The following is a 27,820-nucleotide window of genomic DNA, read 5'->3' on the forward strand; positions in this document are numbered from 1 at the left end:
GATAGAGCCCTATTGAAGATTGTTCCAGCATATATTTAAAAAACACCAGGTTAGGCAGAGATCCCCTCGAAAAAGATCATTCAAATCATGAGAAGCCCTGATCCAAGTGATGGCCTGGACTTGTCTGAACCACCTGAGGGAGTTAGAGAGGATTTTTCAGCCTTCATCCTCGTTTCTTTTGTCTACCGCCTCCTCACAAGAGATCGCATGTCTAGGTAGGAGAGAAGACATGTTTTGTCCTGTTTGCCCAGAGGTCATGGCTAGTTAATTCTGCGGCACCTTTTATTCCAGTGCAATGTAGGACCCTGACCAGAGTCCGCCAATGGGCACTGCAAGGCTTTAGGAAGCAGTTGGGCAGATTGTACACAGTGGGTTTGCAATGTAATCTTCGGTGCAAATAATTTCTTTATTCAAATCTTTAAGGACAAAAACCCCAAGTATCAAAAATAGTCAAAATCCAAACATTTCATTTTCACATTATAACAGTGCTCAAAATAAATTATCTACAAGAGAATGAAATACAAAACATTAAATATTACCCGGAGAAAGATGTGTAGTAATGACAAAATGCCCAGTAAAGGAGGTATAGCAACTGCATCAGTAGTGTATCCAGTTACAGTGACCGCTCATGGTGTGAGATCTCTGAATAGCTTCCAGGATTGTAAATGCACCGCTCACTGCAATGCTTCTGGGAGGATTTAAATCCACTGTTCCCTGGGACAAAGGACATGCATTTATGCTACCACCAAACACCTCTATGCACCAAATTAGTTTAATTTGAACCCTTTTACCCAGGCAAGGGTGCTTACAATCGCTTGGTGCCAGAGATTGGAGCTGACTTTGCCTCTGGAGTGAAAGCGTAGGTTAAATTCCCATTCGTTTTGTCGATGAGCTCCACTCTCACAGGGAGAATTTCAGCTCTGAGGAAGACTGGACTGGCTGGTCTCCTTGCAGCAGAGGGGACAGCAGGGAAACCTGATGGAGGTGTACAAAATTATGATGCAGAGACAGGGTGGATAGTCAGAAACATTTCCCCTGAACAAAATATAACCAGGGGTAGATTACAGATACTGGTAGATTTGAAGGGGATTTGAGGGGGAAAAAAGTTTAATCCCTGAAGATATTTGTGATCTGATAGCTGGTATTTTCACAACACTTGAAAAGTATTTTGATGAGTTCTAAATGGCATTGAATGTTGTGGTTAAGTGCGTGAAAATGGGATGAGTAAAGGTCGGCATGTGATGCCCGGCATGGACAGGGTGGGCCGAAGGGCCTGTTTCAGTGTTGTGTAACAGTATGTCCAGCAGGCCTGTGGACGTCTGGAATTCACATTGCCATCCGGGGAGTGGCTAAAGGCTGTTGAGGATTCTGCATTGATGATCCATCTGTTTTCACAGCAGGCTGATTTGACTGCTTTTCTGAAGATTCTCACGATTAAGGATTCTGTGAGGTTCCCTGGCATATCTTCCTCTCCTAAGAGAGGATTAGTGGTGAGGTTCTGAACTTCTAACACACACAGCAGCCAAAACACAGGCAGACACAGAGACATCCCTCATCATTGGAGATATGATTCTGTTGTATAAAAGACAGGTCAGAAACCAAGATACACATGATTATTGTAATACCTAGAGCTGTATAGCTGGTCCATTTTCAGATTTAACTATTGATGGTCATTCCCAGCATAGTTGACACAGTATGCGCGTACAGAAATGTTGCCGCTGAGGCCCGAGCAACATTGAGGGTGAATCAGAAGTTATTAATGAAGCCCTGGCATCAGTTCCACAGATTTGATCCATACAGAGTGCATTCCACATACTTCAGTCACAAATCATCTCATGTACACAAAATTCATAACGGCTCTTGGACAAATAATCCCCTCAGTAACACTCCCTGTGCTGATTTCCATCTCGGTGAAGGTGGAACTCTTGGGGCATTTCTCTGTTGAATACAAGTCTTCTGCTGGATTCACCGCTTCCATTATTTTGACCTCCAGATGAAGCTTCCACACCCATCCACTTTCCTCAACTCAGCTCAGGGTAAGAGAGTCTTAAGTTGAAGCCATCCTAAATGTAAATGCTTTAATCTCACCCAAGGATGCAAAAACATTGAGAGTTTGGGATGAAGGTTAAAAGATTGACATCGACTCTGTGGCCGATGCTGCCCTTGGCTGTTGGCCCATTAGATTGGGTCTAGGTAGAGATCTTTCCTAGGTTGGGGACTTGTTGTACGTAGAAAAGTGATGTTGCTGTCCTCCTCGGGGGCTGGCCCCTCCTGCTGCCGCAAACATTTGAGGTGGTGACTGTTGCAGCAATGACCCGACCGATACCTTAACACCACAACAACAGTGGCCAAAGCCAGCAGCAGCGTCAGAGTGCCGAAGGTGCTCAGCCACACAAGCTGCTGCTGCGTTACAGCTGCCCGGCTGTCTGCTGTCACTTCCTTCACTGCTACCTTCAGTCGTGTCTTCCCATTTCCCAATCTGCCACCATCGACACCATTGGAAGAGTCATCCTGAGCCCATCTCCTGGCACCGTTGGCACCAATTAGTTGCGGGTGACTGTGCCACGGCTGGAGGTCGGTCACACTTATAACGTTGTAAGTATTTTCACGAAAGCTTTCAACCGGTGTTGCTTTGGTTGCAGACTCTTCATTGCGATTCCGTGTGGAATCGGAGCAGGTTTTTCCAGAATAGCCCTCAGAGCAAACACAGTCGAAGTCGGCAACGCGATCATAACACCTGCCACCATTCTGGCAGGGCTGGCTGGCACAGTCGTCCTGGTTGACAGTGCAGAAGCGCCCTTCAAAGCCAGCGGGGCACTGGCAGTTGAAGCGGTTGACCGCGTCATGGCACGTGGCCCCATTGGCACACGGTCGCATCAGGCAGTCATCAACATCCGTCTCACAACGAGAGCCCACAAATCCTGCCAGGCATCGGCACACAAGGGTGGCGGCAAATCCATTTGCATCCCAGCACATTCCACCATTCCTGCACGGAGACCTGTAATGCAGAAAGGAACAGAATTACCCAGACTGGTCATGGAGACAAAGATGCTTTCACTTACCCCAGTCAAAGCGGAGGGGGCAAGGTCTACTCCTGGCTGCGGGAGTCCCGTGATCAACTTAGACATTCCACTTAGTTAAATTATTGATGCTTTCCAACTCCCTTGTAAAAGGCCTGATTGTTCGCATCACCTTCCAAGCAGTGGTCTGAAGGTTAACCATTCAGCATGTAAAATAAAATCCATATTCCTGGGATGTCAGGACTTTCATATGAAGAAAGACTGGATAGACTCGGCTTGTACTCGCTAGAATTTAGAAGATTGAGGGGGGATCTTATAGAATCTTACAAAATTCTTAAGGGGTTGGACAGGCTAGATGCAGGAAGATTGTTCCCGATGTTGGGGAAGTCCAGAACAAGGGGTCACATTTTAAGGATAAGGGGGAAATATTTTAGGACCGAGATGAGAAAAACATTTTTCACACAGAGAGTGGTGAATCTGTGGAATTCTCTGCCACAGAAGGTAGTTGAGGCCAGTTCATTGGCTATATTTAAGAGGGAGTTAGATGTGGCCCTTGTGGCTAATGGGATCAGGGGGTATGGAGAGAAGGCAGGTACAGGACACTGAGTTGGATGATCAGCCATGATCATATTGAATGGCGGTGCAGGCTCGAAGGGCCGAATGGCCTACTCCTACACCTATTTTCTATCTTTCTATCTCTTTCATGCATCATTTGCAATCTGTGTTCCCTGGTCTTTGAACCACCTACTGATGTGATTCGTTTCTCCCCGTTAACCTGGCTAATCCATTCACAGTCTCACACTCATCACAAATATATATCCTATAAAACTTCTTTTAGACCACTAGACCACTGGGATATCTTCTGGGTTCGGAGGTGACCTGTACAAAAGGGACGGGTTACACCTTAACTGGAGGGGGACTGACATTCTGGCAGGCAGGTTTGCTAGGGCTACACGTGCGTGTTTAAACTAAATAGTGGGGGGGAGGGATTGACAAATTGGGAGTATAAAGATGGAGTTGAAGAGGAAGTGACTACATGAAAAATTACAAAAGATTCTCGAATTAATGGGAAGGAAAGCTCAAGAAGGGACAACAGAGTAAGGTCAGGGCCAATTGCGAGCGGTGCGAGAGGGGAAGTGAATACAGAGGTCAAAGTGCTGTATATTAATGCGCGAAGTATAAGGAATAAAGTGGACGAGCTTGAGGCTGAGTTAGAAACTGGCAAGTATGATATTGTGGGAATTACTGAGACATGGCTGTAAGAGGGCCAGGGCTGGGAACTGAATATTCAAGGGTATACCTCCTATCGAAAAGACAGACAGGTGGGCAGAGGAGGTGGGGTTGCCCTGTTGGTGAGGAATTAAATTCAGTCCCTTGCAAGGTGTGACATTGTAACAGGAGATGTGGAGTCAGTATGGATAGAACTAAGGAATTGTAAGGGTAAAAAGACCCCAATGGGACTAATCTACAGGCCCCCAAACGGTAGCCTGGATATAGGGCGCAAGTTGAATCAGGAGTTAAAATTGGCATGTAGTAAAGGTAATGCTGTGGTTGTTATGGGAGATTTCAACATGCAGGTAGACTGGGAAAATTAGGTTGGTACTGGACCCCAAGAAAGGGACTTTGTAGAGTGCCTTTGTGATGGATTCTTAGAGCAGCTTGTATTGGAGCCTACCAGGGAGAAGGCAATTCTGGATTTAGTGTTATGTAATGAACCGGATTTGATAAAGGACCTCGAGGTTAATGAGCCATTAGGAGGCAGTGACCATAACATGGTCAAGTTTCATCTACAATTGGAGAGAGAGAAGGGTAGATCGGAGGTGTCAGTGTTGCAGTTGAATAAAGGGGACTATGGGGCCATGAGGGAGGAGCTGGCCAAAGATGACTGGAAAGATACACTAGCAGGGATGACAGTGGAACAAAAATGGCAGGTGTTTCTAGAAATAATACAAAAGGTGCAGGATCAGCTCATTCCAAAGAGGAAGAAAGATTCCAAGGGGAGTAAGGGGCAGTAAGGGCTGACAAGGGACGTCAGGGACAGTATAAAAATAAAAGAGAAGTAGTACAATGTAGCAAAGATGAGCGGGAAGCAAGAGGATTGGGTAATGTTTAAAGAGCAACAGAAGATAACTAAAAAGACAATACGGGGAGAAAAGATGAGGTACGTAGGTGAGCTAGCCAAGAATATAAAGCAGGATAGTAAAAGCTTCTTTAGGTATGTGAAGAGGAAAAAATTAGTTAAGACCAAAGTTGGACCCTTGAAGACCGAAAAAGGTGAATTTATTATGGGAAACAAGGAAATGGCAGATGAGTTGAACAGGTACTTTGGATCTGTCTTCACTAAGGAGGACACAAACAAACTTCCTGATATAGTAGTGGCCAGAGGGTCTGGGGTGACGGAGGAACTGAAGGAAATCCACATTAGGCAGGAAATGGTGTTGGATAGACTGATGGGACTGAAGGCTGATAAATCCCCAGGGCCTGATGGTCTGCATCCCAGGGTACTTAAGGAAGTGGCTCTTGAAATCATGGATGCATTGGTGATAATTTTCCAATGTTCAAAAGACTCAGGATCAGTTCCTGTGGATTGGAGGGTAGCTAATGTTATCCCACTTTTTAAGAAAGGCGGGAGAGAGAAAACAGGGAATTATAGACCAGTTAGCCTGACATCGGTGGTGGGGAAGCTGCTGGAGTCAATTATAAAAGATGAAATAGCCGCACATTTGGATAGCAGTAACAGGATCGGTCCGAGTCAGCATGGATTTACAAAGGGGAAATCATGCTTGACTAATCTTCTGGAATTTTTTGAAGATGTAACTAGGAAAATGGACAAGGGAGAGCCAGTGGATGTAGTGTACCTGGACTTTCCGAAAGCATTTGATAAGATCCCACATAGGAGATTAGTGGGAAAAATTAGGGCACATGGTATTGGGGGTAGAGTGCTGACATGGATAGAGAAGTGGTTGGCAGACAGGAAACAAAGAGTAGGGATTAACGGGTCCCTTTCAGAATGGCAGGCAGTGACTAGTGGGGTACCGCAAGGCTCCGTGCTGGGACCGCAGCTATTTACAATATACATCAATGATTTGGATGAAGGGATTCAAAGTAATATTAGCAAATTTGCAGATGACACAAAGCTGGGTAGCAGTGTGAACTGTGAGGAGGATGCTATGAGAATGCAGGATGACTTGGACAGGTTGGGGGAGTTGGCAGATGCATGGCAGATGACGTTTAATGTGGAGAAATGTGAGGTTATCCACTTTGGTAGCAAAAATGGGAAGGCAGATTACTATCTAAATGGCGTCAAGTTGGAAAAAGGGGAAGTACAGCGTGATCTGGGGGTCCTTATTCAACAGTCTATGAAAGTAAGCATGCAGGTACAGCAGGAAGTGAAGAAAGCGAATGGCATGTTGGCCTTTATAACAAGAGGAGTCGAGTATAGGAGCAAAGAGGTCCCTCTGCAGTTGTACAGAGCCCTAGTGAGACCACACCTGGAGTATTGTGTGCAGTTTTGGTCCCCTAATTTGAGGAAGGACATTCTTGCTATTGAAGGAGTGCAGCGTAGGTTCACAAGGTTAATTCCCGGGATGGCGGGACTGTCATATGCTGAGAGAATGGAGCGGCTGGGCTTGTATACTCTGGAATTTAGAAGGATGAGAGGTATCTTATTGAAACATATAAGATTGTTAAGAGTTTGGACACGGTGGAGGCAGGAAACATGTTCCCGATGTTGGGGGAGTCCAGAACCAGGGCCGCAGTTTAAGAATAAGGGGTAAGCCATTTGGAACGGAGAGGAGGAAACACTTTTTCTCACAGAGAGTGGTGAGTCTGTGGAATTCTCTGCCTCAGACGGCGGTGGTGGCCAGTTCTCTGGATACTTTCAAGAGAGAGCTAGATAGGGCTCTTAAAAATAGCAGAGTCGGGTGATATGGGGAGAAGGCAGGAACGGGGTACTGATTGGGGATGATCAGCCATGATCACATTGAATGGCGGTGCTGGCTCGAAGGGCCGTATGGCCTACTCCTGCACCTATTGTCTATTGTCTTTGCTCCATGGACATCCCAGTTTCTCCAATCCAACCATGTCATGAAATCCTTCGTCCCTGCAACCTGCTAACTCTTTCTTACACCCTGGGATCCTCATGTCTCTTCTATAGAGAGTGAATTGAACAGTGTTTTATCATACTTTTGAAAACAATGAAATAGCATTCCTGCTTTGCACTCTATCTATTTTATAAAGCCAAGATGTTTTACCCACTGTTCTTTCACAATATTCTTTCATAATTTCACTATATTTCACCACTTTCAATCACCCTGATGCCTCTAATAACAGAGTTCTATAGCACAGGAACAGGCTTTTCAACCCACCATGTCTACGCTGAACATGATGGCAAATTAAACATCCCTTCTGCCTGCATATGATCCACATCCCTCCATTCCCTGCATAACCATGTGTCTAGCTAAAAGTCTCCTCAATGGCGCTATCGTAACTGCTTTCAGTACCACACCTTCATGCTCTCTCCCCTTTAGAGACTAGAATGTCCTCCATTGTGTTAAAGGGAGTTCCTTACCGAGCTTTGGTGCAGGGACCAGCCTGCAGCTCACAGTTTTTCCCAAAGAACCCTTCAGGGCAGGTACACCAGTAATCACCGTTCCCATCATCGAAACATTGGCCAGCGTTCTCACAGGGAGTCTGGTGGCTGCACAGGTGAATATCTGCAAGAGGGATAGAGTTCATAATTCCACACGTTCATGTAATTCTCTTCTTCACCCTAAATCTAGGCTGGAATTGTAAAATCAAATACAGCACAGTAATTATTGAGGTATCCACCTTATATAAGTAAGCCCTAAGTGTTGGAGTAACTCAGCAAGACAGGCAGCATCTCTGGATAGAAGGAATAGGAGACGTTTCGGGTCAAGACCCTTCTTCACACTGAGCGTCAGGGGAGAGGGAGTTACAGAGATAAGGAATTGTAAGAAGTGTTAAACATCAGAAGAGATGCAGATCAAGGAAAATGTAGAATAGACCATTGCTAGCTTGGAGAAGGTGACAACAAAGCAGACTGAGATAAAAATCTATGCCCCTCTCAATTCATATATCTCTATTATCACCTTCCGATCGTCTGCACACCAGAGAAATGTTCCAGCCTCTCTTTATAACTCAAACCATCCAGGCCTGATAACATTCTCATAAATCTTTCCTGCACCCTTCCCAGTTTAAGGACATCATTCCTACAGCAGGGCAGACAGAAGTATATACAGTGTTCTAGCTGTGACCCTATCATGTCTTATACAGCTGGAACATGATGTCCCTACTCATGTTCTCAATACCCTGACCAATGAAGGAAAGCATGTTATTTCCTTCTTCACCACCTTGCCTGTCTGTATCACCACTTTCATAGATGTGTATGAAAGAACTGCAGATGCTGGTTTAAATCTTAGGGTCTCGACCCAAGACGTCACCCATTCCTTCTCTCCAGAGTTGCTGCCTGTCCCACTGAGTTATTCCAGCATTTTGTGCCCATCTTTGACTACTTTCATGGAACTATGTACTGTAATTGCACCCATAGATCTTTCAGTTCTATGACACTACTTAAGGCCTTACCATTTACTATGCGTCCCAACCTGGTTTATCTTAACAAAATGCAACGCCTTGGATTTATCTTAATTAAACTCCCATCTGCCATTCCTCAGCCCATTGGGCCAATTGATCAAGAACCTATTATAATTTCAGATATCCTTTACCGCCCACTTTTAATGTCATCTGTAAACGCACCAACTATGCCTCCTACATTCACATCTAAATAAACACAAACAGCTGGACTAACTCAGCGGGACAGGCAGCGTCTCTAGAGAGAAGGAATGGGTGATGTTTCGGGTCGAAACCCTTCTCAACCCGAAACGTCACCCATTCCTTCCCTCCAGAGATGCCGCCTGTCCCGCTGAGTTACTCCAGCATTTTGTGTCTATTTTCGGTTTAAACCAGCATCTGCAGTTCCCTTTTACACATTCACATCCAAATAGTTGATATAAATAACAAATAACAGCACCAACCCCTCTGGCACTCCACTTGTTACAGGCCTCCAGTCTGAAAAGACACTTACTACACTTACACTGTACCCACACCTTCAAGCCAATTGTGTATCCAATTCAAAAGGTCGCACATAGATTTCATGTGATCTCACGTTGCAGACGAGCCTACTAGTTTGGACCCTCTTGTACCTTTTACACCTTTACTATTTAACCCCTATCAATGCCACACAAACTCTTACATACTGCCATCAGGTCACCTCTCAGTCCCCTTCACTCCAAAAAAGCCAAGCCAATCCAATCTCTTCCTTACAATTAAAGTCCGGGAAACATCCGGGTGAATCTCCGTGCTCTGTCCATTTCAAACACATCCTTCGTATAGTGTGGTGACCAGAACTACAGACAATACTCCAAGAGTGATCTGGCCAGTGCTTTGTAAAGTTGTAACAACCTCCCAACTTGTATGTTCCTTGCTCCAACCCAAGAAGGGAGGCACGGCAAATTCTTCTTCACCATGTGTGGCCACAGCAGTGAAGGCTGTCAGTCTGAAGAAGGGTCTCCATCTGAAACGCCACCCATTCCTTATCTCCAGAGATGCTGCCTGTCCCACTGAGTTACTCCAGCATTTTGTGTCTATCTTCAGTTTAGACCAGCTTCTGCAGTTTCTTCCTACACAGGTGGTCATTTGTCCCATTGTGTATTTGGGAACACTTTGTAAAGGTCAATGCTCGACACCATAACCCTGCAAATTTGTCCCCCATGCCCACCTCACTCTCAGATGGCAATCACAACTATTAAACTCGTATGACCAGTTATGCCCCTGTCCCACTTAGGAAACCTGTACGGAAACCTCTGGAGACTTTGCGCCCCACCCAAGGTTTCCGTGCGGTTCCCGGAGGTTCCGGCAACCACCTGCCACCTCCGGGAACCGCACGGAAACCTTGGGTGGGGCGCAAAGTCTCCAGAGGTTTCCGTTCAGGTTTCCTAAGTGGGACAGGGGCATTACTGAGAGGGATCAAGTTTCGTTGTTGACAGACATTTGTTTACATCAGCTCCACAATTTGCAGACTGAGACCCTCAGCTACAGGTCCACGTTATTAATATCGGGATCAATCAATGCTGTGTCAACCCTTTACTATCTCTTCTTTGCTCCAATGCTTCAACTTGTCATTAATAAACACCTACTAAAGTGGGTTGATTGAGGCCTGTTCAACCTCCACCACTGTAGCCTCAGTCATTCAATTTCACTCCCAGATGATGGAGGTGTTTGCTCTGACTGCGAGTTTGAGTTCAAAACCACTGGAAACTTTATTGAGATACATGATTGAACGGGCTCCCACTAAGCCACCCACAGACCTGTCCTGTTGCGTCCTACCTCTTGTACAAGCTATAGACCTTATAATTAACATTCATCCCTGTGTCCAGTTACCGACATTACCTCCAAGTTATGCACTTCCTAGATTTTATCATTCTCATCCTTGTTTTTCTAATCTAACCTCCCCACACCAGGCAAGATCAGCAATTATTAAATGGCTGATCATGTTTGAGGGGCTGAATAGCATTCTCCCCTTAATTCCCAGGCCTGTATCTATATTTGGAATCTTCCCAACACACCAACTCCGGGACACCTCACACCTCTCTCAAGGCCCTTGCAACAGGTGGTGTAGTTCCTGTTATTGAGTCCCAGTATCCTTCACTCTGTTAATAGTGCCATTGTTGCTGCTCTGCATATTTATCTGGAACAGAAAATCATATTTATTCCAACAGTTCGGTCGACTTGGACTTCACCTTTGTCACAGAATCTTCCAGTCCAACCACTCTCGCAGTTGCACTGCCAGGGCTGGTGGCAGGTTCCGTGAACACAGCCTGGAGATCGGACACACTGTTCACACAGCTCCCCGTCCCATCCAGGGTCGCATCTGCCCAGAGTGGGGAGAGAGAGGGACAAGGCAGGGAATGAGAGATAGAAAATGAGAACATAAATATCTTTACAATTCCTTATAAAATACCAAACCATTCCTTAGATTCACGGAAAGTTCCATTGGAGTGTACAAAGCAAATGTCACTCCTTTAATCAAAAAGGGAGACCGAAAGACATTAATTTAACATCTATTGTAGGGAAAATGTTGAACGCTATTGTAGGATTTACTGAATCCCAAACAGAAAGCAAAGAACAAACGACACTTAGCTGAGCCAGACACCTTGTGTCACCTTTACTCCAGAAGCCCCTTTTACCTACATTCTCACCAATCATAACCCTTGTGCAGATAAGGCCCTATTAGTGCGCGGAATGGCTGTTGGCGATTCGCCAGCGGTGACAGACTGTATACAAAACCAACGTGGGCGTGAAGGCGCTACACTATCATTAAAGCTTCATAGCAGAACACACACACAAAATAAAAATAAACAGGCAGAGTCAACATGGATATCATGAAAAGCAAATCATCTTTCATTCAGCTGTTAGAACTTTTTGAAGTAGAGTCGAGGAGAAGTATAGCAGAGAAACAGGTCCTTCAGCCCATCAAACCCGTGCCAACCATCATTCACCAATTTACACAAAGCTGACAATGATCTCATGCTTTATTCTCCCCACATTCTTAACATCTCCGCCCAGGTTCTACTTCTGGCCTACACACGTGGGGCAATTCAGCCACCAACCATGGCTTTGGAATGTGGAAGGAAACTGGGACACCTGGAGGAAACCCTCATGGTCACAGGGAGAATGTGTAAAGTCAACATAGATGGTTCTGGCATTGAGGATCAAACCAGTTTATGCTGTAAGGCGCTACTAGTCTACTAGTGATAGTAGACTACGTGTGGCATCACTTAACGCACGTAACAAGAAGAACTGTTGCCAAAGGTGAACAGGTGTATGTACCATCATTGGATTTCCAGAAAGCATTTGATAAAGTACAATATCAAAGGTTGTTGAGGAAAATATAAACTCATGGTGGATGAGATCGACATCGGTATAGACAGAATACTGGCAGCGAACAGGAGTCAGAAAGTTGGCAAGATACAAGCAAGGATAAACCAACGAGTAATGTGTTGCAGGGATCGGTTCTAGGGTCCTAACCTTTTACCATTAATATATATACTAGACTAAGTGGGACCCGTTGGGTCCCAGTCACAGGGGAGGCCTGGTCCCCCAACGCAACCCATTCCCCAATGCAATATTCCACCACACACCCATAGCCCCCAACTGCGTAAATGCGGCTCATTTCCCATCATCCCCCAGGAATCCCTCTCCCTCCTCTTCATGTGTGGGAGGGGAGGGGGGGGAGGGAGGGGGGATGGAGGAGAGGGGTGGAGGAGATGGGGGAGAGGAGAGGGGGGAGGAGAGGGGGGAGGAGAGGGGGGAGGAGAGGGGGGGAGGGGAGGGGGGGAGAGGGGGGAGGAGAGGGGGGAGGAGAGGGGAAGAGAGTGAGGGGGGGGGCAGAGAGTGAGGGGGGGGGGCAGAAAGGAAGGGTGGAGCAGAGAGGGAGGGGAGGGGGCAGAGAGTGAGGGGGGGCAGAAAGGAAGGGTGGAGCAGAGAGGGAGGGGAGTAGAGAGGGAGGGGGGCAGTGAGGGAGGGGGGCAGAGAGGGAGGGGGGCAGAGAGGGAGGGGAGTAGAGAGGGAGGGGACACAAAGGGAGTGGGTAGAGGCAGCACCTACCCAGGTCGTAGAGCAGCGTGGAGCTGAGCAAGGCCCCCTTCCACCCCCACCCTTCAATCTCTACCCCCCTCCCTCTCCCTCTCCACCCCCCCTCTCTAGCCGCGCCTGCGCAGTTGAGGGCTATGCGTGAGTGGATAAGGCCGGGGATGGGGTAAAAGAAGCAAATTAATAATAATATAATATCAGGGGGGGGGGGTTTGTGTGTGTGTGTGTGGGGGGTGGTTAGTGTGCGTGTGTGATGCCGAAACCCCCCCCATGCGTTGAGGGGACAGGACCCAACGGTCTAGTCAACTTTAAAAGTAAGGATTGCCCGTTTAAGGCAGATGAGGCGCGGCTCTTTCTAAATTCCTTCCTCCAAAGACAGCGGAAGAAGAGACTCTGACTATTTTTAAGACAGAGGAGGGTAGATGGTTGTTGAAGAAGGGGGTGAAAGCTCACAAAGCTGGTTAGGATTATAAAGCTGAGGTTGATCACACCAGCCATGATCGTTGAATGGGGAGCAGGTTTGACCAGTTAGTTGTATTCTGCACCGAAATATATCTTTGCACAAATGATATGAGCATCAACAGTCTCAACCATTATTTCTTCAAGGCTTTCAGATCTAATTTAGTGAGGTCTTGGTCATTTTAATCACTGAATCGAAATTGGAATCTGAGGTCACGGTTAAAACTGCCTGATCCCCACCCTGATGGAAAGTGAAGGCATCCCCATGTACAGAACAGGTCACCTCAATGAGGCAGGGCAAGTGGTACTGTCATATGTAGGAAGAGGCTAATAGTGTCATCCTTTTAAAGGGGTACGCCATTTATTGGCACCAATCAACTGGCCAAGATATAGCTTTGGTTGAGACTTCTCCCCATGGGACTTCTGCTTCTGTAAGGTTTCCCAAATGGTGATTTACACTGACAATGGTACCTGCAAATACCAGGCTCCTCACAGTGCCCATGTGCCAGGTTACAGCCAGGGATACATGGCACGACCTCCACTCCTAGAGAGAGAGAGAGAGACAATCACACATTAGTCATACATCATGACAGTTGATAATTCCACCTCAACTCTCAGTTGCTGTACCCAATAATTTCCAATATAGATGTCCTACTGCTGCACCAACCCTGACTAGTCTCTTCCTATTCTATTCCCCTCTACAAAGCTACCTTGAAAAGTAACACACATCCTGCCAGTCTCCCTGTGCATAGAAACATAGACAATAGGTGCAGGAGTAGGCCATTCAGCCCTTCGAGCCTGCACCGCCATTCAATATGATCATGGCTGATCATCCAACTTAGTATCCTGTACCTGCCTTCTCTGCCTTCTCTCGATCCCTTTAGCCACATCTAACTCCCTCTTAAATATAGCCAATAAACTGGCCTCAACTACCTTCTGTGGCAGAGAATTCCACAGATTCACCACTCTCTGTGTGAAAAATGTTTTTCTCATCTCGGTCCTATAAGATTTCCCCCTTATCCTGTGAGCCCTTGTTCTGGACTTCCCCAACATCGGGAACAATCTTCCTGCATCTAGCCTGTCCAACACAGGCTACAGTGCAGCCCTCTCTTTGTTGTAGGGCAGGCAACCCCCTGCCAGGTTCTCATATGTAGGTGATGATGGGTTGAAATCTCACCACATTTCTCTGGAGCTGGTGAAGACTCTATAAATGAAAGGACCTCGTTCTGTGGACTGGGAAAGTTGCGGTTGTTCTCAGCTACGAAGAACAGATTCAGAGAAACTGTTCCCATTCACAGAAACATTAAGAACCACAGAATGAACGCAACTGGCCAAAGAACAAGGCACGAGAAAGGAGAAACCTCTTTTAGGCTTTACATCGTAAGGCCCTGGATAGTTTGGGAGACAAAATAAAATGTGGCATTCAGAATGGAGCTAAATGACTAATGGAAAGGAGGGAATTTTCAGGCACCAGGGAGATGATAGGGCTTAGAATTACAGAGCCAAGGAGTCATCAGCATTGAAACAGGCCCTTTGGCCCATTGTTTTTGTGCTGGCCATCATGCACCCATCTATACTGACCCTATTTTCCAGTTCTTATTCCATCACATGCCTTGGTGTTTCAAGTGCCTGTCCAAATATAGCCCAATACAGCATGAAACAGGCCCTTCAAACTTTCACCTTGCCGATCAGGTTTTTTTTAGCTGAGCTAGTCCCATTTAACTGCATTTGCTCCATTTTCCATTAAACCTTTCCTATCCAGGTACCTGTATAAATGTCCTTTAAATGTCTGCTTTTATGCATCTCCCCAGCTTTTATATTAAATGCAAATTAAGGGAAGCATCTGTATCACTCCTCAATCATCTTATCTCACTTTGCTACTGCCTTCAGCAAGAACACTGTGCCTCAGAACCCCCTGGACTCCAACCATTCATGTTGTATGGCCTGGCCCAGGTACTCCACATGCATACACCCCCCACATTGTTCCGGGTTAAATTCCATTAGCTATCACTGTGCCCAGCACATCAGCTGATCAATTGTATTCTGCAGTCAAAGACTTCTTGCTGTCAACAACACCACCAATTTTCTCATCACCTACAAACTTACAAGTCATGTTTCTGCATTGCTGGCCTTCATCAGTAAGGGCATTGTATAGAAATGGGGGCATAATGGTGCAGTTGTACAAAATGTCGGCAAGGCCCAATTTGAAGCATTGTGTTCAGTTTTGGTGCCACTGCAATAGGAGATGTGCCACTTAACTGGAAAGAGTTCTTCTGGATAAAAAAGATTGAAGAGGATGTGGCCAGGACTTGAAGGCCTGAAATAAGGAGAGGTTGGGCAAGCTGGGAGTTTATTCCTTAATACATACAAGAATGAAGTGTAACCTTATAGAGGGGTGTAAAACCATAAGGGTGAGTGCACACAGTCTTTTTCACAGATTAGGAGAATCAATATCTAGAACCATAGGTTTAAGGTCATAGAGGGGAAATATTTAATAGCAGAGGGTCATGTAGTCATAGAGAGATACAGTGTGGAAACAGGCCCTTCGGCCCAACTTGCCCACACTGCCCAACAATGTCCCAGCTGCACTAGTCCCACCTGCCTGCGTTTGGTCCATATCCCTCCAAACCTGTCCTATCCATGTACCTGTCTAACTGTTTCTTAAACAATGGGCTAGTCCGAGCCTCCTATGGCAGCTTGTTCCATACACCCATCACCCAAAAGGTTACCCCTCGGATTCCTATTAAATCTTTTCCCCCTTCACCTTGAACCTATGTCCTCTGGTCCTCGATTCCCATACTGATGGCTATGTGGAACGAGCTGCCAGTGGAAGTAGTTGAAGCAGGTACAATAACAACATTTACATTAACATATACAACAGGCTTCCAGTCACAAAAGCAACCCTCTACCATCACCCCTTGCCCTGTCATCAAGACCATTTCAGATCCAATCTGCCAGCTCATCCCAAATCCCATGGACTTGAACACTGGATCAGGATCCCATATGAAACATTGTCCAAAGACCTAGAGCAATTCCACAGAGACTACATTGATCACATGAACCTCATTGAACCTGACAGTGTAAGTGGCCTCCTTCCTCTACGCCTGTGTCTCCCCACGCCTCAGGGAACTGTTCGTGAGCGGTCACTAACCCTTCCAATATCGGACATAGTGTCAAATTCTTCACAAGAAAACCCGACCCTCACTCCCCCCACCCCCCCCCCCCCCCCAATGCCTGTGGATCCACCCTCCAGCCACACTGCACCAGCAGCCAGCCCCAACACTAAGACCAATGACCTTGGAGGGATGTGCAGAGAGAACAGAGAGTCCACAACGCCAGGCTGGTTTTCCTGAGGGTGGCCATCCTTCTTGGGTGCAGCAAACTCTGAAACAAAAGCAGACAAAGAAAAAGATTGAGTGACGATTCCACCCATGTCGATCTGGTCTCCGAATACTATCAGTGAAATAAGAACAAGAGGCAGGAACAGTCTGTTCTTCCCCATGTCTTCTCTATCATTTAGAAGGATCGCAGATGACCTTCACCTCTTGCTCCTTTCTCACATTAACATCATAGCCCCAGAATTCCTCTCATATATAACAATCCACTGCCTTGGATGCACTCAGTGACCTCTCAACCAGGGAATTCTGAATGCTCACCAGCCTCTGGGTTAACACATTCCCTCTCATTTCAGTCCTGAATGGCCAATCCCTTTGCTCTAGATCCCTGTCTAGGGAATTCTTCAACATCTATTTTGTCAAGTCGTTAAAGAATGATGTACATTTCAATTAGATCACTAATTTAGTTTAGTTTAGAGATACAGCACAGAAACAGACCTTTCGGCCAACTGGGTCCAGGCCAACCAGTGATCCCCGCACATTAACACTATCCTACACCCACTAGGGGCATTTTTTACATTTACCAAGCCAATTAACCTACAAACCTGTACGTCTTTGGAGTGTGGGAGGAAACCGAAGCTCTCGGATAAAACCCACGCAGGTCACGGGGAGAATGTACAAACTCCGTACAGACAGCACCTGTAGTCGGGATCGAACCCGGTTGTCTGGCGCTGCAAGCGCTGTAAGGCAGCAACTCTACCGCTGCGCCACCGTGACCAGTAATAGACAGGACATTGGAACCTGTGTAGACACGACACCGAGTCTATACCTCTGTATGATTGCATGATTAGTGAGTTTGTAGATGGCACTAAAATAGATAGTATTGTAGACAGTGTAGAGGGCTATCAAAAATCACAGCAGAAAGTGTTGCATTTTGGGAAGTCAACGCTTTGCAGGACATTCAGAGTGAAGAGTTGGGCCTTGAGGAATATTGTCGACCAGAGGGATCGAGGCGTACAAGTGCATAGTTCCCTGAAAGTGGTGTCGCTGATAGGTAGGGTGATGAAGAAGGGAATTGAGTTTACAAGCTGGAAGGTTACGATACGGTTGTACAAGATGTTGGTGAGGGCGTACTTGGAGTATTGTCTTCATTCTTGGCCACTCTGCAACAGAAAGCAGGCCATAAATGGAAAGAGTACGGAGAAGATTTATGAGGATGTTGCCTGGACCTGAGGGGTTAAGCTACAGGGAGAGGTTGGGCACACAGGGACTTTATTCCTTGGAGCACAGGAGGATGAGATGATCTTTTAAGGGTGTATAAAATAATGGGGGGCAAATATATATATTCAATACGCTGACTGATGAAGTCAAAGTGTCAAAAGCCTTTTTGACTACCTTATCTATCTGTGACTCGACCTTCAAGGAACCATGCACCTGTACTCATAGATCCTGATGCTGGACAACACTACCTAGAGCCCGACCATTTACTGTGTAGGTCCTGCCCATGTTAGACTTCCCAAAATGCAACACCTCACACTTCTCTGTATTAAATTCCATCAACCATTCCTCCGCCCACCTGGCCAATCGATCCAGATCCTGCTGCAATCGTTCACACCCATCTTCACTATCTGCAAAACCACTAACGTTTGTATCATCATCAAACTTACTAATCTTGCCCCTGTATATTCTCATCCAAATCATTGACGTAGATGACAAACAGTAGATGACAAACAAACGTAGATGACAAACCCTGAGGCAGATCACTAGTCACAGGCCTCCAGTTCAAGAAGCAACCTTCTACCATTACCCTCTGCTTCCTTCCATGGAGCCAATTTGCCAACCATTCAGCTATCTCTCCTTGAATCCCATTTGATCTAACCTTCCAGAGCATCCTACCATGCAACATTTTGTCTAATGCCTTAATAAAGTCCATGTACACAACATCTACAGCTCTGCCCTCATCAACCTTTTTGGTCACGTCTTCAAAAAATTCAATCAGATTTGTGAGACACGACCTCCCACGTACAAAACCATGCTGACTGTCCCTAATCGGCCCTTGCCCATCCAAATGCCTGTATAACCTATCCCTCAGAATACTCTCCAGTAACTTACCAACTACAGATGTTAAGCTCACCGGCCTATAGTTCCCAGCATTTTCCCTGCAGCCCTTCTTGAATAGAGGCACCACATTTGCCACCCTCCAGTCTTCCGGCACCTCTCCTGTATTTAAGGACGACTCATAAATTTCAACCAGGGCTCCCGCAATTTCCTCTCTAGCTTCCCGCAATGTCCTCGGATATATCTGATCAGCCCCTGGAGATTTGTCTACCTTCAAACACGACAGTACCTTCAGTACTTCTTCGACGGCAACACTGACTGTTCTCAAGATCACGGTGGCGCAGCGGTAGAGTTGCTGCCTTACAGCGAATGCAGCGCCGGAGACCCAGGTTCAATCCTGACTCCGGATGCTGTCTGTACGGAGTTCGTACGTTCTTCCCGTGACCTGCGTGTGTTTTCTCCAAGATCTTCGGTTTCCTCCGACACTCCAAAGACGTACCTAGTGGATGTAGGATAGCGATAATGGGCGGGGACTAAACTAAACTAAGACACTTATAGTGACTGTCCAATTTCCTCCGTCCTACTGTCTTTTTCCTCTGTAAATACAGGAGAAATACTCATTGAGGACCTTGGCCATCTCCTGTGGCTCCACACAGAGGTGACTGCTTTGATTCCTGAGAGGTCCCACTCTCCCTCTAGTTACCCTATGTATTATGTATTTTTTATGTATTTATAAAATCTTTTGGAAAGAATGATTGGATAGACTGGGGTCTTTTTTTCCTGGAGCAAAGGAGGCTGATGAAGTGACCCGATAGAAGATTATAAAGAGACACGGATAGAATTGATAGTGAGAAATTTATTTTCATGGTAAATGTATTAAAAACAAGGGGTCATAGGTGTAAAGTGGGAGGATGTAGTTTAAAAACAGATGTGACAGTGGTTCACATCTGGATCCCCCTGCTAGAGGAGGTGGAATTAAATACAGTCACTGTCTAAGACCCTTTTTACACAGAGAGCGGTGAATCTGAGGAATTCTCTACCACAGAAGGTAGTTGAGGCCAGTTCATTGGCTATATTTAAGAGGGAGTTAGATGTGGCCCTTGTGGCTAAAGGGATCAGGGGGTATGGAGAGAAGGCAGGTACAGGATACTGAGTTGGATGATCAGCCAAGTTCATATTGAATGGCGGTGCAGGCTCGAAGGGCCGAATGGCCTACTCCTGCACCTATTTTCTACGCTTGAACGGGCAAAAGATAGGACGTTGCAGCTGCCCGAATGCGAGCAAATGGGATTAGTGCGGATGGAAAACATGGTCGGCATGGACATGCAGGGCCGAAGGGGCTGTTTCTGTGCTGTGTGACTCTATGCGCTCATCCTAACCCCACGTCCACACGCGGTGAGTGTGTCACACACAAGAGCACGGTCACTGAGTGTGCCAAACGCCACACTATTGTACACGCTGCGGGTGTCAACGTGTACCCACCGAGAGTGCGTGAGGAACGGCAGTGAAACCTCCCTCCAGCCCCCAGCACGGTCACTCTGTCGAGTCCGAGGACTTTTCCACAACCAGGAAAACTTTGTGAAAGGAAAAAACAACTTGCAAACACAATAATGGCGAGGAAGTTTCTCCACTTTGGGAAGTGTTCGATCATGTGAGGTTGTGGCGAGGCAGCGAGCAGGAGCCCGAATGCTGCTCCCGGCTCTGCTCGCCCCGATCCCCGGAGCGCCTCCCCGCTTAGTCCCGGGGCCAGTCCCCTCCCCGCTTCTCCCTGTCCCAGGCTCCTCACTCACCCCGTGCCTCGGCTCCACGCTCCCTCGGGCCGCCGCCGCCGCCTCTTCTCCCACAGCCGCCCGGAGCGGCTGCGATCAGATCGGATCGGAGCCAGAAGCAGGAGCACGCCAGCTGTCAAGCCCTGGCGTCAGGCCAGCGGATCTCCTTAAAGAGGCCGACGCACGGCCCGGGAGGGGGAGCCCAGCCTCACCTCGCCTCGCCACTGCCCCGTGTCAGCATCGACCCCACAAACCATTCTCCCTGCTTCCCAACCAGTGTCCCCCCCCCCCCCTGAAACCCTGACGGACTCTGCTTCCACCTCCCCCGGGGCAGCCAAACCTCTCCGAGTGAGACATCGCCCCAAGATACCATATACCTGTTTAAAGAAGGAACTGCAGATGCTGGAAAATCGAAGGTAATAATAATAATAATAATAAATTTTATTTATGGGTGCCTTTCAAGAGTCTCAAGGACACCTTACAAAAATTTAGCAAGTAGAGGAAAAACATGTAAGGGAATGGAATAAATAGTAGAGACATGACTAGTACTGGAGACATGACTGGAGAGAAGGCAGGTACGGGATACTGAGTTGGATGATCAGCCATGATCATATTGAATGGCGGTGCAGGCTCGAAGGGCCGAACGGCCTACTCCTGCACCTAATTTCTATGTTTCTATGTTTCTACACAAATTAAAGACAGAATTCAGTTCAAAACACAATATGAGGCAATTCAAGCACAGATGAAAAGGGAGGGGGACGTGGGGCTAAGGATAGGCAGAGGTGAAGAGATGGGTCTTGAGGCGGGACTGGAAGATGGTGAGGGACACGGAATTGCGGATCAGTTGGGAGAGGGTGTTCAAGAGCCTGGGAGCTGCCCTGGAGAAGGCTCTGTCCCCAAAACTGCGGAGGTTGGACTTGTGGATGGAGAGGTAGACAAAAATGCTGGAGAAACTCAGCGGGTGCAGCAGTATCTATGGAGCGAAGGAAATAGGCAACGTTTCGGGCCGAAACCCTGGAAATAGGTAACGTTTCGGGCCGAAACGTTGCCTATTTCCTTCGCTCCATAGATGCTGCTGCACCCGCTTGATCAGGTTCAACACGTCGCATCTCACTTGTCCACCTCACCTGGCCGACCCAGGGACCCCAAGCTCGGTCGGCAGGTGAGCCAGGTGGGGGCAGAGAAGAAGGGGAGAAAAACCAAGGATGTAGAAGAGATAAAAGGTGATTCAGATAAGGATGATAGATGGAGTGTGAAATGAACCAGAGGGAGGGATAAAGGCTGCTAGGGAAGAGGAGGGGCGAAATAAAAACTGTGAATCTGCAGTGGGGATGGGTGGGGGATGAGCGGGTGGAGGAGGGACTTGGGGGGCGACTGAAGGAGTCTGAAGAAGGGCTCTGACCCGAAACGTCACCAATCCCTTTTTCCCCAGAGATGCTGACTGGCCCGCTGAGTTACTCCAGCACTTTGTGTCCATCTTTGGAGAATTCATTGTTCATGCCATTGGGTTGTAGGCTGCACAAGCAGAATATGAGATGCTGCTCTTCCAGTTTGCTTCTCAGAAGCTGAGAATGGACAGGCCAGTATGGGAAATGGAAGGGGAATTAAAATGACTAGCAACCGGGGATTTCCATCTGGCACTGGTGGACAGAGCCCAAATGTTTTGCGAAACAGTCACCTAATCTACCCTTGGACTCACCGTTGTAGAGGTGAGATGCATCAAACGCAATAGATGTGGTTGAAGAAGGTGCAAGTAAATCTTTGTCTCACCAGGAAGAACTGTTGGGGTTAAAGGTGGAGGTGTGGGGACAGGTGTTGCATCTTCTGTGGTTGCAAATGCCTGGGGAGGGAGGGAGGGGGGGGGGGGGGTAGATCGTGAGGGTTGAGCAAACCAAGTGGTCACAGAGAGAGTGGTCTCTCCTCTGCAAAAGGGCGTGAGTGGGGTTGGGTAAAATGTGACTGGCAGTGGGCTTCATTGAAGCTGTCAGAAATGTTGGAGAACGGTGAGTTGGAGTGGAGACTGGTAGGGTGCAAGATGAGGATGGGAAACTATCCTTGTTCTGTTGGGGTGGAGAGGGGGCAGGAAACAAGGGCAGGAGTGAAGGCTCCATCCACATTGGAGGGGGGGGGAACAATCTACTCAACATTGTCAATGAAAAGATAGGCACAGCAAGGGCTCATGCCAAGAGAGTCCTCTCTGACATACCGAATCTCCATAAACTTCTCAGGAAGTAGAGATGTTGATGGGCATCAGTGTGCTGGGTCCAGGAAAGATCTTCAGAAATATGCACGCCCAGGAATTTGAAGCTTTTGACTCTCTCCACATTCGACATAGACAGGTTAATGGATTCTCATCCTTCCTCTTCCAAAGACCACAATCCAGATCTACACATAGTCCCTGTACATATAGTCCCCCAATCCTGCATCGCCTGTTTCCATCACCTAACCAAAATCCACCAGCAGGACTGCCCTGATAGGCCATTGTTTCTGCGTGGTCTTGCCTCACTGAACTCATTTTCTCATACGTTAACCCTCTCTTATGCTCCCCACCCCCTTGGCCTGTCTCTTCCCACATACACTGAGGCTCATGCAAGTGCCAATGGCTGCCGGCCCGCGGCCTACACTATCTTGAAGCCGACGTCTGCGGAGCTTCTAGCCGTGGAGTGAGTGATATTTCACATAGAGTGGGACCCCTGTAGAGGAATTAATCCTTCACACAGAGAGTGAGTCTCATTCAATGAGTGAAAAAACCATGACCATCAGGTTCAAGAACAGCTTCTTCATCACAACCATCTTGAATACTACACAAATTTAACCTCAGCAATTCAGATCTTCTTGGCACTTTGCTGTTGTGCTCTTATGGTTACCTGGTATATATTGGCTATTAATTTGTATTAGAATTTATTATTATATATTTACCTGTGTATTATAGTTTATGTGCCTATTAAGCTGCAGCAAGCAAGAATTCCATCGTTCCAATGCCAGTACATGTGGCAATTAGTAGTAAACACTGCCCAGTCCATCATCGGCTCTGACCTCCCTTCCATCGAGGGGATTTATCGCAGTCACTGCCTCAAAAAGGCTGGCAGTATCATCAAGGACCCACACCATCCTGGCCACACACTCATCTCCCCGCTACCTTCAGGTAGAAGGTACAGGAGTCTGAAGACTGCAACGACCAGGTTCAGGAATAGCTACTCCCCCACAGCCATCAGGCTATTAAACCTGGCTCAAACAAAACTCTGAGCATTAATAGCCCGTTATCTGTTATTTGCACTTTATCAGTTTATTTATTCACATGTGTATATATTTATATTATGGTATATGGACACACTGATCTGTTTTGTAGTAAATGCCTACTATGTTCTGTGTGCTGAAGCAAAGCAAGAATTTCATTGTCCTATCAGGGACACATGACAATAAGCTCACTTGAATCTTGAATTGAAATATAAATGTTCACACTGACTAAATTAACTGCTAACACCATAACATGTAAACTCCAAAATACTCAAAATATGTGAATGAATTCTTGACTTGGATATTAAAACCGAGGGAATTCATTCACATATTTTGAGTATTTTGGAGTTTACATGTCATGATGTTAGCAGTTCATTTAGTCAGTGTGAATATTCATATTTCATAGTGTGAGTGACATGTTCACACATAATTAATGCACTAGCTGTTAAGCATCATTCACACAGGGAGCAAACAGACCACGTCCTGATCATTCACACTGTAAGCACAGTGTAAAGGGAAACATTTCAGTTCCAGCTCTTCGCCCGCCCACCCCCACCTCCTACTTTCAGTCTTAAGAACGGTTCCAAACCCGAAACTTCACCCACCCTTTTTCTCAAAATCAGTCCTTTCAGGTTAGGCAGAGGTTCACTTGCACCTGCTCCAACCTCATCTACTGTATCCGTTGTTCAAGATGTGGACTCTTATACATCGGCGAGACCAAACATACACTGGGCCATCGTTTCGCTGAACACCTTCACTCAGCCCGCCTGAACCAACCTGATCTACCGGGTGCCAAACACTTTAATTCCCCTTCCCATTCCCACACTGACCTTTCTGTCCTCGGTCTCCTCCATTATCAGGGTGAGGCTAAACGCAAATTGGAGGAACAGCATCTCATATTTCGTTTGGGCAGCTTACAGCCCAGTAGTATGAATATTGATTTCTCTCACTTCAGGTAGCCCCGGCATTCCCTCTCCCTCTATCCCTCACCCACCCAAGTCACACCAGCTTCTCATTTTCACCCAACAAACAGCTAACAATGGCCTGTTTCCTTTATCATCGTTTCTTTTTTTGCATATCTTTCATTCATTGTTCTTTATCTGTCCATATCACAGTCTATATCTCTCGTTTCCCTTTTCCCTAACCAGTCTGAAGAAAGGTCTCGACCCGAAACGCCACCCATTCCTTCTCTCCATAGATGCTGCCTGTCCCGCTGAGTTACTCCAACTTTTTGAGTCTATCTTCGGTTTAAACCAGCACCTGCAGTTCCTTCTTACAGAGATTGTGAGCCTGGCGTTTACAGACATTAATGCATTGGCGTGACTAATCCGGCCATACAGAGTGCGAGCAGGATATTGAAACAGAATGAGCGATCGGTTGGCATTGAGTGGATGAACTAGAGATACACAGAATGAGCGATCGGTTGAATGTCGATCTGTGGGCGAGAAGCGATGAGCAGGAGGAGGTAGGGGACGTGGGGTTGATGTGCATGGATCTTGGTCCTTGGGGAAGAGACGGCCAGGTGGCGCCACCTGCTCGACTCGGTCTAAAACAACACCCAGGCCAGGACCGGGAGCGGGGCTTGAAATCAGGAGCAGATTTGGGAACCTACCGGGAACTGGATCAGAATCGGGAGAGGGAGATGAATCAGGAGCAGGGGCAGAATCGGGAGCAGAAGCACAATCAGGAACAAGAGCTGAAGCAGAATTGGGAGTGAGTGGGCACGGGCAGAATTGGAAGCGGAGTGGGATCGGGAGCAGGAGCTGGATCAGATTCGGGAGAGGGAGAGGAGTCGCCACCAGCAAGTCGCTCAAACAGCAAGTTTACGGGGATGTGCCACCATCGACTCCCATAAACTTGCCCGTTGACCGAATGGTGTGGATGTGAGGTCCGAAAGAGAGAGGGGGGGGGGGGGGGGGGGAGGAGAGAGAGAGACAGAGACAGAGACAGAGAGGGAGGGGGGTGGGGGTGGAAAAGAGAAAGGAGACCGCAAAGAGTAACAGGAAGACATCCAATGAGGGCATCAGGTGTGACTGGAGAAGATGGTGTTGTTCGTCTTGGAACAAAGGAGAATGGGAGAACAGATGACCAGGATCGTGAATGATTTAGATAGATAAATAACTGCAAGGTGCTCCCTTTGGGTTTAAGAACCAATGGATATAGATTCAAAATTATGGCGGAGAAAACACATGGCAGTGTGGGCAGACTTCCCGAACCAATGTCAGTGGAGGTGGCCTGAGACTCACTCACTCTGGGATATTGTCTGTGCTACTCCTTCTGTCTCTCTCTCTCTCCCCCCCCCCCCCCTCTTTATTTCTCTCTCGCTTCTTCCTCCCTTTCTTTTTTCCTTCCTCTCTGATTCCTCGCTCATTCCCTCTATCTTATCTATTTATTTGTTCCTCTTTTTTATCTCATAGTCATAGAGCGACACAGTGTGGAAACAGGCCCTTTGGCCCAACCAGCCCACACCGGCCAAAAATATCCCAGCTACCTTAGTCCCACTTGCCTGCGATGGTCCATAACCCTCCAAACCTGTCCTATCCATGTACCTGTCTAACTGTTTCTTAAACGATGGGATAGTCCCAGCCTCAACTCTCTCCTCTGGCAGCTTGTTCCATACACCCACCACCCCTGGATTCCTATTAAATCTTTTTCGCTTCACCTTGAACCTATGTCCTCTGGTCCTCGATTCCCCTACTCTGGGTAAAAGACTCTGTGCATCTACCTGATTCAATCCTCTCATGATTTTGTACACCTCTATAAGATCTCAAATTTCAATTACTATTATTATTCTGAATTAAAACTGGCATTAAATGGTGAGGTTTTGAACCCTGCGTGAAGCTTTAGTCAGTGGAGTGGAAAAGTGTTTTCAGTGCGAATGATAATGTGAGCATGAGTGTGGAAGCAAGCATGTGAGTGTGAACATACACTTGTATGAGTAAATGTGGGTGAATACATGTGTGTGTGAGCACATGTATATCAATGCATGACTGTGTATGTGATCACGTGTGAGTAAGCATGTGTGAAAGAGTGTGTGAGTATGTGTGTATGAGACAATGTCTAAATGTGTCTGTGATGGTTGTGAGTGCTGTAGATATGGATGTATTTGGATTTCAAAAGGGTTTCTCCCTGGGACGATTCAGATCCCCAAAGATGAACTCTCTGAGACTGTATGTGGATCTCAAGGACGCTCTCCCTGGCTGTATTCAGCCCTTACTGTAGCCAGTTAATATTTCCCTGTGTACACTGACAATGACAATTAAAATTGAATCTGAATCTGAATCTGAATCTGTATACTCAGCACTTGATGGGCTAATGCTTCTTGATGAATTTCCAGTTGTAGTTGACGGCTTATCCTCATGGGCTGTAGCCATATTTTGTTGGATTCCTCCTGACTGGTTTTGGCAATGGGTAGGATGGGAGCTATGGACTGCGAGGCTATGTTCCAGAGAGCAGTGATGGGCCCTGTTCCATCATCTAAAGGGGCTGCTCCGTGGCTTCTAGCTGCACTTCTTACCCACCATCCTCATCTTTGGACACCCTGTGCGTAGGGAAGAGGGTAGGGCCGAGGCTCCTGGGCCTGGCCAAGCTGGCCATCCGTGAGTCACGGCGCCAGTCAGAAACATAGAAAATAGGTGCACGAGTAGGTCATTCGGCCCTTCGAGCCTTCACCGATATGATCATGGCTGATCATCCAACTCAGTATCCTGTACCTGCTTTCTCTCCATACCCCCTGATCCCTTTAGCCACAAGGACCACATCTAACTCCCTCTTAAATATAGCCAATGAACTGGCCTCAACTACATTCTGTGGCAGAGAATTCCAGAGATTCTCCACTCTCTGTGTAAAAAATATTTTTCTCATCTCGGTCCTAAAAGATTTCCCCTTTATCCTTAAACTGTGACCCCTTGTTCTGGACTTCCCCAACATCGGGAACAATCTTCCTGCATCTAGCCTGTCCAACCCCTTAAGAATTTTGTAAGTTTCTATAAGATCCCCCCTCAATCTTCTAAATTCTAGCGAGTAGAAGCCGAGTCTATCCAGTCTTTCTTCATATGAAAGTCCTGACATCCCAGGAATCAGTCTGGTGAACCTTTTCTGTACTCCCTCTATGGCAAGAATGTCCTTCCTCAGATTAGGAGGCAAGAATGTCCTTCCTCAGATTAGGAATGTCCTTCCTCAGATGTCTTCCTCAGAAAATGTTGGAGGATTATATGCTGTATGCGACGGCTGATGGGTCGGAAGGTGAGGACAAGGTAACGACTTAACTAGT

At 46.9% G+C, this 27,820-nt stretch overlaps 1 protein-coding gene across 2 annotated transcripts; it reads right to left on the reverse strand.

The window, feature by feature from the left end:
• Positions 1-387: 387 nt before the first annotated feature.
• On the reverse strand, positions 388-20,589 carry dlk2 (delta like non-canonical Notch ligand 2). Of its 2 annotated transcripts, XM_033020519.1 has the most exons (7): positions 20,332-20,589; positions 20,041-20,117; positions 16,445-16,532; positions 13,620-13,692; positions 10,838-10,968; positions 7,591-7,735; positions 388-2,998 (listed from the first exon to the last, which is right to left on the reverse strand). In XM_033020519.1, the coding sequence occupies exons 3-7, from the start codon at positions 16,509-16,511 to the stop codon at positions 2,179-2,181; spliced, it is 1,236 nt and encodes a 411-aa protein (XP_032876410.1). In that variant the 5' UTR covers positions 16,512-16,532; positions 20,041-20,117; positions 20,332-20,589; the 3' UTR covers positions 388-2,178. The 2 variants fall into 2 exon arrangements, with proteins under 2 accessions (XP_032876410.1, XP_032876411.1); XM_033020520.1 differs by lacking the exon at positions 20,041-20,117.
• Positions 20,590-27,820: the final 7,231 nt, after the last annotated feature.

Source organism: Amblyraja radiata, chromosome 5 (genome assembly GCF_010909765.2).
Source record: "Amblyraja radiata isolate CabotCenter1 chromosome 5, sAmbRad1.1.pri, whole genome shotgun sequence".
Lineage (NCBI taxonomy): Eukaryota > Metazoa > Chordata > Chondrichthyes > Rajiformes > Rajidae > Amblyraja > Amblyraja radiata.

What these genes read in the sequence shown, in the direction of transcription:
- dlk2 (XM_033020520.1), bottom strand. Translation starts at nt 16,511, where the DNA reads ATGGCCACCCTCAGGAAAACCAGCCTGGCGTTGTGGACTCTCTGTTCT. An exon ending in TGGAAGATTCTGTGACAAAG is followed by an intron (nt 7,736 to 10,837) that starts GTGAAGTCCAAG and finishes TCCCTCTTGCAG; the next exon opens with ATATTCACCTGTGCAGCCAC. An exon ending in GGTCCCTGCACCAAAGCTCG is followed by an intron (nt 2,999 to 7,590) that starts GTAAGGAACTCC and finishes TCTGCATTACAG; the next exon opens with GTCTCCGTGCAGGAATGGTG.